At 36.9% G+C, this 12,940-nt stretch overlaps 4 protein-coding genes across 6 annotated transcripts; 3 read left to right on the top strand and 1 right to left on the bottom strand.

Moving 5' to 3' along the window:
• Positions 1–101: 101 nt before the first annotated feature.
• Mtdna-helicase (mitochondrial DNA helicase) lies at positions 102–2,751 on the top strand. 3 transcript variants are annotated; one of them, XM_076793317.1, is made up of 7 exons: positions 102–490; positions 566–798; positions 871–1,555; positions 1,636–1,880; positions 1,956–2,056; positions 2,119–2,338; positions 2,436–2,751. In XM_076793317.1, the coding sequence occupies exons 1-7, from the start codon at positions 241–243 to the stop codon at positions 2,622–2,624; spliced, it is 1,923 nt and encodes a 640-aa protein (XP_076649432.1). In that variant the 5' UTR covers positions 102–240; the 3' UTR covers positions 2,625–2,751. The 3 variants fall into 3 exon arrangements, with proteins under 3 accessions (XP_076649432.1, XP_076649433.1, XP_076649434.1); XM_076793318.1 differs by having other exon boundaries at positions 2,119–2,328; positions 2,436–2,600; XM_076793319.1 differs by lacking the exons at positions 102–490; positions 566–798 and having other exon boundaries at positions 888–1,026; positions 1,091–1,555.
• Positions 2,752–3,387: 636 nt separating this feature from the next.
• On the top strand, positions 3,388–6,616 carry LOC143357137 (glycosyltransferase 25 family member). The gene is made up of 10 exons (XM_076793403.1): positions 3,388–3,719; positions 4,144–4,372; positions 4,471–4,813; positions 4,905–5,024; positions 5,135–5,321; positions 5,417–5,491; positions 5,565–5,622; positions 5,711–5,838; positions 5,914–6,117; positions 6,201–6,616. Exons 1-10 carry the CDS (start codon positions 3,532–3,534, stop codon positions 6,376–6,378), a joined length of 1,710 nt encoding a protein of 569 aa, XP_076649518.1. The 5' UTR covers positions 3,388–3,531; the 3' UTR covers positions 6,379–6,616.
• Positions 6,617–6,878: 262 nt separating this feature from the next.
• Arp3 (Actin-related protein 3) lies at positions 6,879–10,164 on the top strand. Its single transcript, XM_076793408.1, has 6 exons — positions 6,879–7,060; positions 7,439–7,619; positions 7,912–8,226; positions 8,302–8,616; positions 8,713–8,931; positions 9,040–10,164. The coding sequence occupies exons 1-6, from the start codon at positions 7,017–7,019 to the stop codon at positions 9,217–9,219; spliced, it is 1,254 nt and encodes a 417-aa protein (XP_076649523.1). The 5' UTR covers positions 6,879–7,016; the 3' UTR covers positions 9,220–10,164.
• Nulp1 (Nuclear localized protein 1) lies at positions 9,720–12,809 on the bottom strand. Its single transcript, XM_076793402.1, has 8 exons — positions 12,467–12,809; positions 11,956–12,314; positions 11,645–11,876; positions 11,317–11,570; positions 10,933–11,242; positions 10,545–10,832; positions 10,265–10,458; positions 9,720–10,164 (listed from the first exon to the last, which is right to left on the bottom strand). The coding sequence occupies exons 1-8, from the start codon at positions 12,596–12,598 to the stop codon at positions 10,140–10,142; spliced, it is 1,794 nt and encodes a 597-aa protein (XP_076649517.1). The 5' UTR covers positions 12,599–12,809; the 3' UTR covers positions 9,720–10,139.
• Between the last annotated feature and the right edge of the window lie 131 nt (positions 12,810–12,940).

Raw genomic sequence — 12,940 nt, forward strand, 5'->3', positions numbered from 1 at the left:
GCGATATCTAACTAAAATACAAGTAAAAGCCGGTTAATCTTTGCGCAAGAACTTACATAAATACATATACAAAGATATATATCTACACATGTGTACAGAAAGTAAATAGTGTGCACAGACACTATTTATGTATAATGTGTTCTGAAACGTTTGTTCCTAAAAATGTTTGCATAAATTGTAAATTTTTCTCCATTATTTGAATAAGTGATTCCGAGGTGTTAACCGTTTATTTGTTTCGAAATGTTTTTAACATTACTTGTGCGTGTTTATATCCAAAAAGGGAAGCATCAAGCTAAAAGCTTGATTAGAAAACAGAATTTTCATGGAGACCATAGCAAATCCACGTTTAATATGTCTTACTCGAATTTGAAACAGTTCTTTAAAGAAAGATCTTTACCCATAGTAGATGGGCACACTTGTATCATATTAGACTGTCCTATATGCAACAATACGAGAAAATGCTCAAAACTTTATATAAACAAGAGAACAGGTATGTATCGGTTTTATGTAAGTATCATAGGAATAATTTTCCCCTAAATTTCATTTTCAATCATTTTCATTTCAGGCTTTTTTATGTGCGATAAATGCAAACACAATGGCTCTTGGGACATACTAGAAAAATTTTTATTATTAGAAAAATCAGACAAGAAACTAAAAGGACTCAATGCATTTAGAACAAATTTACAAGTAGAACAAAATTTTAACGAAGATTGGGAGAATATGAAAAAAAATTGTCAAAGTATTACAGATTTGACCATAGAAGAATACAATGCTTTGCTCGACGATTTTGCATTTCCAGTAAAGAACTAAAGTGCAACTTAAATCTTTTCTAATTATGCACAGAAATTTTAAATGCAACTCTTTTTTCAGCGTGTCTCCCAAGAAGATTTAAGTCAGTTGAATTGTATTTATGAAAAAACATCCTGTATGTTGCACTTCCCCTTAACAGGATTAAACAACTGTGTCGTTGGATACAAGTCCCTTACAACACGTTCAGAAGTAGTACAAACAATTCCTGTTTCTGGGGTTAGTGGTACTATTAAATACAAACAACAAAATTGTAGAACTGATAATGCTGCTGTGGTTGTAGGAACAATACAGGATTTATTGGCTCTGATGTCGCAGAAATCAGCAAATATAATTATCTGTCTTCCATATAATTTGCAAAACCTACCTCAACAGTTATTGCCATCTATGGAATCTTTCAAAAAATTAATTTTGTGGTTTGGGAACGACGAGACGAGTTGGTACACTGTTAGGCAATTTGCAAAGAAGTTAAACGAAGGACGATGTTACTTCGTGAGACCGACAGATTCGCAACCTCAGCCAAGATTAGCAGAGAAATTGGGTTACAATTTGAAAAACATTCTTCAAAATGCACAGTCAGTTTGGCATAAAAGTATAACCACGTTTCAACAACTAAGAGAAGAAGTATTGAGCGATATACAGAACGTTGACAAGGTACAAGGCGTGAAATGGAAAAGATTCCCGACTCTAAATAAGATATTAAAGGGCCACAGGAGAGGAGAATTTACTGTTTTAACAGGGCCAACAGGTGATTTGTTAAAGCATTATTAAATGATTTCAACTTGCACTTGTTATAGAACATTTTGAAATATCGATTCTTTCTTTCAGGATGTGGCAAGACAACGTTTATGAGTGAATATTCCTTAGATTTAGCGATGCAAGGTGTCAACACTTTATGGGGTAGTTTTGAAATAAGGAATGCACGATTAGCAAGAACCATGTTACAACAAATGGTAGGAGTACCTTTGGACGAACATCTTGAAAATTTTGATACTTACGCGGATGTCTTCGAAAAATTACCAATCTACTTCATGACATTTCATGGTCAGCAAAGTATAAAAGTTGTAATGGACGTAGGTACACAGTAGGATTTTGCTGTTATTCAATTTCACATAGCAAAGCTGAATGCAATGATGTCTCTGTCATAGGCAGTCGAGCACGCAACTTATGTTCATGACATAGCTCATTTAATAATCGACAACGTTCAATTTATGATGGGAACATCAGATGACTCTAAACACATGGACAGGTATTGAAATGTGCTTATGCGACAGAAGACTCGTAATGTAAAATGATATTACGATTTTTTAGATTCTGGAAACAAGACGAAATCATTTCAAGATTCCGAAATTTCGCTACTAGACACAATTGTCATGTAACTGCTATAATACATCCAAGGAAAGAACGTAACGAAGAAGAATTAACAACGTCGTCGATTTTTGGAAGTGCTAAAGCCAGTCAGGAAGCAGATAACGTTCTTATCATCCAAGATAAACGACTGAACAGTATCCGAGGGAAAAAGTATTTACAAGTAGGCGCGTTATGCGTGACACAAATGTGTCGCCGGTTTATTAATCTGCTATGCATTGCGAAATCCATTATATTATTAAAGAAACTTGTACTCCTAGGTGGCGAAGAATAGATACAGCGGTGATTTAGGAATCATGGCATTAGAATTTGTAAAATCTGGTCTCAGTTATTCACCAAAATTGAAACAAAAGGACAACAGTTTGGATAAAGAAACGTTCTCAGGGGGAAAGACCAGCGACGTGCAAAATGATCAAAAACATTCTATGTATACGATCGATATCGAATAAGTGTTATTTTGTTAAATTTGTTTTATAATAAAACTCAGTGCAGAACACTAATTCTAGGATGAAGTACAATACTGTACCGTATTTTTGTACAATACCGTTTACTTGCAAATAAATAGGTATTTATGATACGTACGAATGTGTGTGAGTTTTCATAATTCAGATTATTCAAGTAAATTGTGGAGATCGTATCGTTAACGAAGATATACGTGTACATAATACACCGCTTCACCGACCACCCACGTTTAACGCCGGCACAGATTCACAGATTGCTGGACGTATACGCGTATACGAGCATCTGTATATATGTACATACGATGGTATACCCTATGCCGTATACGTAATACTCTCGTGACGTAGGGTGGTCAAATTTGATCTGAAATGGTAAAGCAATAAACGAGAGACCATATGCAGAGCAGAGAGGATGTAAGACTGCTTATGCTTATGCCCGGAGTTTCGACGTTCCCGATACAGTACTGCCCCCTACTCATTTTTAGCATGGAACAGAACCCGGGCAACTTTTAGCATGGAACAGAACCTGGGGAACTTTTTAGCATGAAATAGAACACACATCGTCTGCGAACGCCAGAGCCAGAACGTACAGTTTAAAAAGATGATGTGCGTACTGTTGCATGCTAAACAGTTGCCCAGGCTCTGGTCCGTGCTAAAAGTTGCTCAGGTTCTGTTCCATGCTAAAAGTTGCCCAGGTTCTGTTACATGCTAAAAAGGCGATGTCACAAAATTGGGAACGTCGGAACTAGCTGAAACTAGCCGAAACCCCGGGCGTGAGCACTCTCATATCCTCTCTGTGCAGAGTTCATGTGTTTATTCTTCGTGCTTTTTCGTGTATTCTCTCTCGTAAAAAATTTACAACAATAAAAGAAATAACAAACAGATCATCGCAGAGAACATGAGATCAGTAAATAATGTGTTTATTTCATTTACTCTTATCATTATGTTTTCAATAACCTGTTGCGAAGACTTGAAAAAGCCGACAGTGCTAATATCGATTTTAGTACGCAATAAGGCACACACGTTGCCATACTTTTTAACATTTTTGGAACGGCTAAATTATCCAAAAGACCGGATACATCTATGGTAAGTGTATTTTTGTAACCTTACTTTTTCCTTAAAATTGGACCAGCCGAATCGTCTGTAGTTCAACCCGTACAGATCAAATATTTGAAATGTACCTATATTGTGAAGCTTCAAATTTGTTGATAATTCGAAAATATTGTTTTCATTATAACAGACACACCAGTTGTAAATTCAACAGATATGAACATGTCCATCATACATTAGTACATAGTTTATGTCAACAGATCCATGCATTGCATATACGAATGCGATACATACTTGTGTTATCATTAATGGCAACGATTGTTCCATTTTTCAAAACTTTTAGAAAATTTAGAAAACTAAAATGTATATTGAAGAATTCCGTTTTTATCAACTTCCGGGAATTAAGTTATATTCTAATGATGCGTGGTAAAGTCGACTGAACGATTATTATTTTTTTAAGTATATACAGTGATAATAACGTTGACAATTCGATCGAAATACTGTCTACATGGCTAGAAAATAGAGCTAACGAGTATCATGGAATCGATACAAGTTTCGATGGAAAGTCAAACGGCTTTGACGACGAAGATGGAATCGCTGATTGGTCAAGCCAAAGGTTTTTGCACGTGATAAATCTCCGCGAAAGAGGCCTTAGCGCAGGAAGACAACTTTGGGCAGATTTTGTTTTGGTAACTATATAGACATACACTTATATATATATATACAAGGATACTGTGCATATCTTCGTATTACATCTTTTTGTTTCTTTTTCTTTTTGTAATTACAGATGCTGGATGCAGACGTTTTTCTAACGAATCCGAATACTCTCGATAATTTAGTTTTAAAAGAAGAAATCGTGATCAGTCCGTTATTGAAATCGGATGGCATGTACAGTAATTTCTGGGCTGAAATGCACACCGATTATTATTATCTGAGAACGGACAGGTACGGTCGGATATTGTTTCGCGAGGAAACAGGATGTTTCGATGTTCCGATGGTTCATAGCGCGGTTCTCATAAATTTGCGAAAACGCGCTTCGGACCTCTTGTCTTACGACCCGCGTTATTTGAATCGGTACGATGGCCCTACAGACGACATTATAAGCTTCGCTGTCGGAGCCAACATGTCTGGTATATCATCTGGACTCATCATTTCAAACAATCTTGATTCAATTGCGTAACTCATTATATTCTCGTGATCGTTTACCATTCGCATTCACAGGTATACCATTGTTCATCTGCAACGACGACCATTATGGGTTTGTCATGTTGCCATTGGAGAAAGGACAAACAGTCGTGGATGATTTGAAGCTTTTAACCTATATTAAAATGGAGATATTAAGTATGTTGGACGGTCCGGTGAAATCAGTATTTCGAATTTAGCGAGATAACGAACGTTACAAACATTCACGTCACGTTTCGTAATGAGATGTATTTTCTGCTTGTTGCTAGCCAATGATGATCTTCCGTTGTCAAAGGATCTCGAACGATACGTTCAATATCCTGTGGAGGATACGCTAGGAGTCGATCAAATTTATATGATCAATCTTTTAAGAAGGCCAGAACGAAGAACTAGAATGCATCGACTTTTCAAAGAACTTGGTATTCGCGTGCAAACTGTTGACGCCTTTGACGGTAGGTAAGTTCGAAATATTGCGGAAATACTGGGAATCTATACTAACGTAAGAAGTCACCCAGATGCTTAATATGTATTCGTTTGTTCATGTATATCAGGAGTTTAAATCAATCCATCTTGAACGATGTTGGAGTGGAAATAATGCCGGAATACTCTGATCCTTATCACAATAGGTAATTTTGCTATACAGTTATAGCGAAAGATGAAAAGTATTTCCGCCACTGATAATAATATACCGATTTTTAGACCCATGACTATGGGGGAAGTTGGTTGTTTCCTAAGTCATTACATGATTTGGAGCGAGGTAATTTGAAAACCGAAGAAACGGATTGCTTTAATCGAATTGTTTTCCATTGCTCGCAACTCGTATTAAGCTCGTGCTAAATTATTAGGTGATAGAAAGTGACTTTGAAACCGTTATAATCTTGGAAGATGACATTTACTTCGAACCGTTTTTTCGGGAAATGGTGAAGTCTATATTAACAGAGCTCGATAATCTTCGCCCCATGTGGGATTTGATGTAAGTACTTGTTAACGTTTGAAACAGTACGAGTATGTACGAGTACGACGATACCGATTCGATATCCTGTTACAGCTATTTAGGAAGGAAAAGATTAGTGGGGAGTGCCGAATCTTCGATCGATGGTTCGAAGTACTTGGTACGCGCCGCTTACAGTTACTGGACATTAGGATACATTTTATCGAGAAACGGAGCAAAAAAACTGGTAGAAGCGGAACCGCTAAAAAAGTTGGTGCCCGTCGATGAATATCTTCCTATATTGGCCAACACGCATCCTAGGTATGAGAAATAAAGGAGAGGAATTTTCCAATTAAAATCTTCTTCTATTCATCGATATAATAATTTTGTTCTATACGCGACAGGGAAGAGTGGAAAGCACACTATCCAAAACGAGATTTGATAATACTCTCCGCAAATCCTTTGTTAATATATCCTACTCATTATACCGGCGATCAAGGGTATATCAGCGATACGGAAGACTCCACGATCGTACTTCTGGATGAAAAAACAAGTCAGTCAAAAAAACGAGAAGAACTATAAGTGCCATGAGAATCGTGTACTCGTCATCCTATACGGAGCTGCAATAGAATAACAAAAGATACGATACTAGTCCTTTTAATCAAACTAAACAGTTATATTTTCTGTTCCATGACGCATACTTCACTGCTACGTAAACCACTAGAATGTAAGAATATAAGAATATAAGCGACAGAGGAAAAACTATATTTCCCTACAATACATTTTATATGTTCATTGAAAAAAGGTTTTCATTTTCTTATGTTTGCATTACAAGAACAGCTTAGCCAAGATTCCCATCCTTTTCCTGTGACCAACTGATACAGTATACAACGGAAGCAATTGTTTAACTAAAGTTAACTTTTATCATTCGCTTATCGGTTCTTTGCACCCGTAACAGGAAATTTCACTTCCCTCTTCAACGTCGCGCTATGTATCTTGAATAGTGCGACGCTGTGGAGGGAATGCAACCGTTTCGTGCATTGAGCGCACGGCTTAATCCATGCCTGTGCTCTGTGCTGCTCTGTGCCTCATGCCTCTGTGCTTTATCTCCATAAACGAGGTGTGGTTTATTGAAACCGATTACCGAGTACCGATTGTCGGAGATCCAGACAGAACAAGTTTAAAACAAAATTGATATCGATTAAAGGCAGACGAACAAGATGCTCGGCCGTCTTCCCGCGTGTGTAATCGATGTAGGCACAGGGTAAGTCAATTTTATAGTTTTCAAATTGTTTAACCCCGGCGAAAATAAATAGGCTAGGATGTGACTAACTCATGACACATGACATTTTCTACGTCTGACAAATGATCCTGAGGTAGTGGTTTAGATTATATATGTATCCAATGCTATTAATTATATACAGTTCATTCAATTTATTCTAGTATAAGTATAAGTATAATATATTTCGATATTGTATTCAACGAAAAGTACAAATTATACATACAAAATAAATATATTCACACGCTTATCACAGTGCGCCTTATTTAAAATTTTCGATTTATATGCACGCGTGTGTTATCCTGTTGAAAGTTAGGTGGTGATTTTAAAATAGAATAATAATAATTATTTGTATTTGAATAGCTACACGAAGCTAGGCTTCGCTGGCAACAAAGAACCTCAACTCATGATACCATCGGCAATTGCGATAAAAGAAACTGCAAAAGTTGGAGATACTAATACCAGAAGGATTACCAAAGGTGTCGAAGATTTGGATGCCTACATCGGCGATGAAGCTTTCGAAGCCACCGGATATTCTGTAAAAGTACGCATCAGTAATTATGCGTGAATGGCATGCTCGACTGGTTACAATACCTGTGCAGATATGTTTCAGCATTTGTAAATAAATGTATCTGTCGATATAGATTAGGATGCAGCTCCATGTATTTGAAACAATGAATCTTTGCGAAGTTATATGGAGTTTTACATTATGTTTAATCTGCTGACATTGTTTATAAAATTAACAAGAAACAGAATGTTATTTTACAAGGTTTGTCCAGTCGAACATGCCCGAATCACGCGTATAAGATGTCACCGATTAACTATTTTTTGTTTAGTATCCAGTTAGACATGGACTGGTAGAAGATTGGGATTTGATGGAAAAATTCCTGCAGCAATGCATTTTCAAATATCTCAGAGCAGAACCCGAGGATCATTACTTTTTGCTTACAGAACCGCCGTTAAACACTCCTGAGAACAGAGAATACACTGCAGAGATAATGTTTGAATCGTTTAATGTACCAGGCCTTTATATTGCAGTACAAGCGGTATTAGCAATAGCTGCCTCTTGGACAGCTAAGAGCATAGAAGACAGAACGTTAACAGGAGTTGTGGTTGACAGTGGAGATGGTGTAACGCACGTAATTCCAGTTGTAAGTATAACGGCATAGAGAGATTAAATTTGTACGATATTAGGGTATCGTTTTATAATGTTCGTTGTTTTCTAGGCAGAAGGCTTTGTTATCGGAAGCTGTATAAAACATATTCCCATTGCTGGACGAGATATAACGTACTTTATACAAAGTTTATTGAGGGAACGCGAAATCGGAATACCACCTGAACAATCGTTAGAAACAGCTAAAGCGATTAAAGAAAAACATTGTTATATATGTCCCGATATTTCGAAGGAGTTTGCTAAATACGATAGCGATCCGACTAAAATAAAAAAATATGAAGGTATCAACAGTATTACTAAACAGCCTTTCGTTGTCGACGTTGGCTACGAGAGGTTTCTCGGACCAGAGATATTTTTTCATCCCGAAGTATGTCAAAATTCTAAACTTTCGAAATTTTCGATACGAATAAAACTGTTGAGCGTCCTGTCGATTCTTTACACAAATTTTATTGTATCTTTTTAGTTTTCCAATCCAGACTTTACAACGCCGTTGAGCGAAATTGTGGACGATGTCATACAAAATTGTCCCATAGACGTGAGAAGGCCATTGTATAGTAATATTGTTCTATCGGGTGGCTCTACGATGTTTAAAGACTTTGGCAGGCGATTGCAACGCGATATAAAGCGTATCGTTGACGCGCGTCTTAAAATTAGCGAGACCATAAGCGGAACTCATATTACGGTAAGCTGTAGATTTTATTTGATCGAACGATTTCGGAACAGCAATAGCAATAGCAACACAATCCTGTCGAGATAGGAAGCGTGCATTCAATGCCTGAATATGTTTCAGCCGAAGCCGATAGACGTTCACGTGATATCGCATCATAAACAACGTTGTGCTGTATGGTATGGCGGCGCGTTATTAGCGAGCGATCCTGAATTTTATAGGGTTTGCCACACCAAAAAAACTTATCTAGAATACGGTCCTGGAATATGCCGTTACAATCCTGTATTTCACAGTATGGTGTAAAATGAATAAAAATACACTTAATTCGAACGAAACAACATTACATGCAAACCAACGGTCGAAATTGAACATCATCGATGAGATTGTGAACAAATTATTCCGATTTTAAGTTTTTCGTTTACGACTACATATATTTCATGAGATATATCGGGCCTTTATGTCATAGAACGCCAAAACTTACACTAGCAAACGCACACGAAAATATTTTCATGCTCATTCGTTACCGCATACGTTATCGTGTAAGAAGACATATTTGCATTTAATAAATACGAAGAAAAGATTAATTACAACCGTAGTGGTAACGTTCCATTACAAGTAACGATTAAAACTAATAAAGGTAATTATACTGGAAATTATTATAATTGTATAGACCTGTACATAAAATAAGTCTATTGAAAAATAATAATTGTTTTTTAATGAATCACGTTCATTAAATGATTTATATTGTCCCGTTTTCAATATTAGTTTCTCTTCAACCAACTAAGAAGTAACATTTAAAAACAATTTTTGCAACAATTCAGTTTTATTTATTTGTTATTGTACATACATCTTTTATACGTATTTACACTTTTTCAAAAAGAAAATACCATGATCGTTTACGGAATTCCATAAAAATTATCGTAATACACACAAGATCGTACGAACAATCAATGTACAACCTCGTAAAGATAATATACATACACACGTATATTGAACATAATCGGAGTGTATCAAGTTACAAGTACGTATATACTTAGAAAAAAACGTTAAGAATTTTACAGTGTTCGCTATTAACAGTAGATATATTACCTGATATGAAATGTATATTATCTTCGTAAAAGTAGTTATTGCGTGAAAAATATGTATACATATATATTATTTTTCATTCTCGATTTCAAAGTGAAATTTCTCTTCTCTATTGCTCTACATCGGTAGACGGCACTTTACGTTTGCTCGTCATCATCGTAACTAAAAATAGAAAATGTCATTTGTTACGGTAACTACTAGACGCAATTATATCTTCAAATTGAAACATTTCAACGCGACAGATGTATATGTAGATACTCACAAGAAATTTAGACCATCGAGGGCGACGACTACAGATTCCTCGTTAATGTTTGATACTAAGGATGAGATAAAAAGAGACAAGACATTGGAACTTGATCGCGTTGATCTTGTGGTTGATGTAGGTCTTTTATAAATATCGATACTATCGGTAGGCGGCAGTGGATCGTGTGAAAGCACCGACCCATCGTTTTGTACCTATACGATACATACGAAAAAATGTGATCAAATTACATATTGTACATTGTACGTCGTATGAGACAGTTGTACAGAGTTTCTTATACCTCTTGAAGATTTATAGTAACATCTTTTATGTCGGACAATATAATATGCCTCAAAATATTCTTCGGCAATTTTCCTTGATAACGTTCGATTCGTTTTCGTTCACAATATTTTATATAAACATCTTTACTGTCGACTCGATTCAATACAGCATGCACATTTTCACGTAACCATGGCAAAAGATCGGCTTCTTTCCATAAACGGAAACTGCGCGCCACGTACAGCTGCTCTAATTTTTCCAGGGCTGGTATGGTCGAAGTCTTATTCTTAAAATATTCGTGACTCCGTACCTACATATAAAGTTACAGTAACTATTCGTTTTAAAACTGTAACTACAATTACATTTTTATTATTTGGAAAAATAATGTTGCAAACGTGTTACAAAGATACCTTCTCGTCCGTCTGTATACTGCATTTGTCGAGCAAAAGCATTAGCACTTCCGGGAACATTAACACTGCGTCCCGTAAAAGTCCACTGGCCCACGTTTCGTTGCCCAAGTGAAAATGAGCTAACGCTAAGCTGTACGCTATATTTGGCAGTTGCGTTAAATGCGTTGTACTATCCCACAAGTCGCAAAATTCTATAAACCATTCGTATTCTTTTGCTCTTAGAGCGTAGTAGTCGATAGTAAGGACCGCAGCTAACGGATCACCTTCTGGATCAAGCGATAAAAGTAACTTACAGAATTCCAAACTTGTTCTGAAATATAAAATTTCATACGGAAGTGTAAATGTGAAGATAAAACATGCATCATATGCATCTCGTTGTTTTACCTATAACATGCACGCCCGCCGACAAAGTTCAAGTGCTTGAACAGAGTAATGAAAAGAGCACGATTTTGTTGTTTCTTATAGTCTAGCCTACAGAGACCGGTTGTAACGTTAAACAACGGATGGAAAGCACATTCTAAGCAATATAACGCTCGTTCCGTGAACTCTGCGGCCATTGCTAAATCTTCATTGAGTTCGCAAAGCTCTGCTAATTGTAGCAGCGCATCTACGTGATAGGAATGCGCATTTATTATGTTCTGAAACACATCAAATTCGTGTTAACACGCGAATGTCTTTTTACAAAATTTCTAAAGAAAACAGTATTACTTACAACGATATTTTCAGGATTTAAGCTTTCGACGGCTTCCAAAAATTTTAATTGCACCTGTCTATACGAAGGATCATGCTCATACACAAAGTATTGGATGTTACCGCCGATAGCTATCATGGTTTGGTCCAACGACATAGAGAGACCTGACTTATTGATCGGTGGCCAATTATCTCTGGCCGAAACCAACCAAGTTTTCTTCAAATGACCCGAACGAGGCCTATTTCGTCTGTTGCTGTTAACATTGTAATTCGATTGCATTTAGTTAGTCCATAGGTTTATGATTAAACACGAGTAAGCATTGTTATTCATACTTCTGTTCTGCTTGCACGGTTTTACTACCAAATATCCTTTTAAGTTCGTTGTAGGGATTTAAATGTTTGTGTTGCACCAGCAAGACATCCTCTTTGGATCTTTGTTCCATCCATTGTAAATTATTCGTGTCTTGAGAACTACAACCTGGAAGCGGGTCTCCAAATACTTCTCTTATGCTCCTTTCAATTTCGTCGGTGGCTTCTACCTCTGTTGGGTCCATTGTTTGCTGAGCTTTTACACCGTCCACCTTCCTCCGTCGTTTCTTCCTTTTTTTACGTTTTACCTCATCCTTGGTATCCTCTACCACATCTTGTTGTTCTTCATTTTCTTTTTCGGCAGTTTCAGAATTTTGATTTAACTGTAAAAGGGAAAACGATACGTCGAATACACGACAGAGTCGATGAAATTTAGTACTTGAAAACAGTTGGATAGCCAAGAAGCTGCAGGGTCAAAAAGCGTGCAAAGAAAAAGCTGTTGAAAACTTCTCTGATTTAAAAATAACAAACTTACCACATCAAATAAATTAAATGTCTTGGATTTTACGTCATGAATCATTAGATTCTCCGGTTCGTTCTCGCTTTCGCTATCTTTCTCTGGTAATGCATCACCTCCGTACACTTTTTTCATATACCGTGTGGACATGTTTAATAGAAATTAAACCGTTCTTAGTTGAATCGTTAAGAAAACGGTATAAATATCGTTGGAATTCTTTTCGCCACTTGTCAATTTTCTTACTTCAGGACTCGAGTACTCGAGTATCTCAACGGACACGGTTACCGCAATAGCGTATAGACGTTCAATCCCGTCGCTATTCGTCACTGTGTAGGCAGTATGGCGCTAGTGTCGGCATTCCCCTAGATCGCGCCTAGGGAGAGCACAGACAGGGAGTTGGCAGTCCTACTCCCAACAGAGAGGATATGAGAGTGTTCACGGCTAGGGTTTCGGCGTTCCCGATACAGTGCTGCCCCCTAATCCTGGTTAAAA

Source organism: Halictus rubicundus, chromosome 9, assembly GCF_050948215.1.
Source record: "Halictus rubicundus isolate RS-2024b chromosome 9, iyHalRubi1_principal, whole genome shotgun sequence".
Classification (NCBI taxonomy): Eukaryota; Metazoa; Arthropoda; class Insecta; order Hymenoptera; family Halictidae; genus Halictus; species Halictus rubicundus.

Coding starts and splice junctions, on each gene's coding strand:
- Nulp1 (XM_076793402.1), bottom strand. CDS start 12,598: ATGTCCACACGGTATATGAAAAAAGTGTACGGAGGTGATGCATTACCA. Junction 12,315..12,466: donor CATTTAATTTATTTGATGTG/GTAAGTTTGTTA, acceptor TCCCTTTTACAG/TTAAATCAAAATTCTGAAAC. Junction 11,571..11,644: donor TAAATCCTGAAAATATCGTT/GTAAGTAATACT, acceptor GATGTGTTTCAG/AACATAATAAATGCGCATTC.
- Mtdna-helicase (XM_076793317.1), top strand. CDS start 241: ATGTTTTTAACATTACTTGTGCGTGTTTATATCCAAAAAGGGAAGCAT. Junction 799..870: donor TCGACGATTTTGCATTTCCA/GTAAAGAACTAA, acceptor CTCTTTTTTCAG/CGTGTCTCCCAAGAAGATTT. Junction 1,881..1,955: donor GTATAAAAGTTGTAATGGAC/GTAGGTACACAG, acceptor TCTCTGTCATAG/GCAGTCGAGCACGCAACTTA.
- LOC143357137 (XM_076793403.1), top strand. CDS start 3,532: ATGAGATCAGTAAATAATGTGTTTATTTCATTTACTCTTATCATTATG. Junction 3,720..4,143: donor AAAGACCGGATACATCTATG/GTAAGTGTATTT, acceptor TATTTTTTTAAG/TATATACAGTGATAATAACG. Junction 4,373..4,470: donor TTTGGGCAGATTTTGTTTTG/GTAACTATATAG, acceptor TTGTAATTACAG/ATGCTGGATGCAGACGTTTT.
- Arp3 (XM_076793408.1), top strand. CDS start 7,017: ATGCTCGGCCGTCTTCCCGCGTGTGTAATCGATGTAGGCACAGG. Junction 7,061..7,438: donor GTAATCGATGTAGGCACAGG/GTAAGTCAATTT, acceptor GTATTTGAATAG/CTACACGAAGCTAGGCTTCG. Junction 8,227..8,301: donor TAACGCACGTAATTCCAGTT/GTAAGTATAACG, acceptor GTTGTTTTCTAG/GCAGAAGGCTTTGTTATCGG.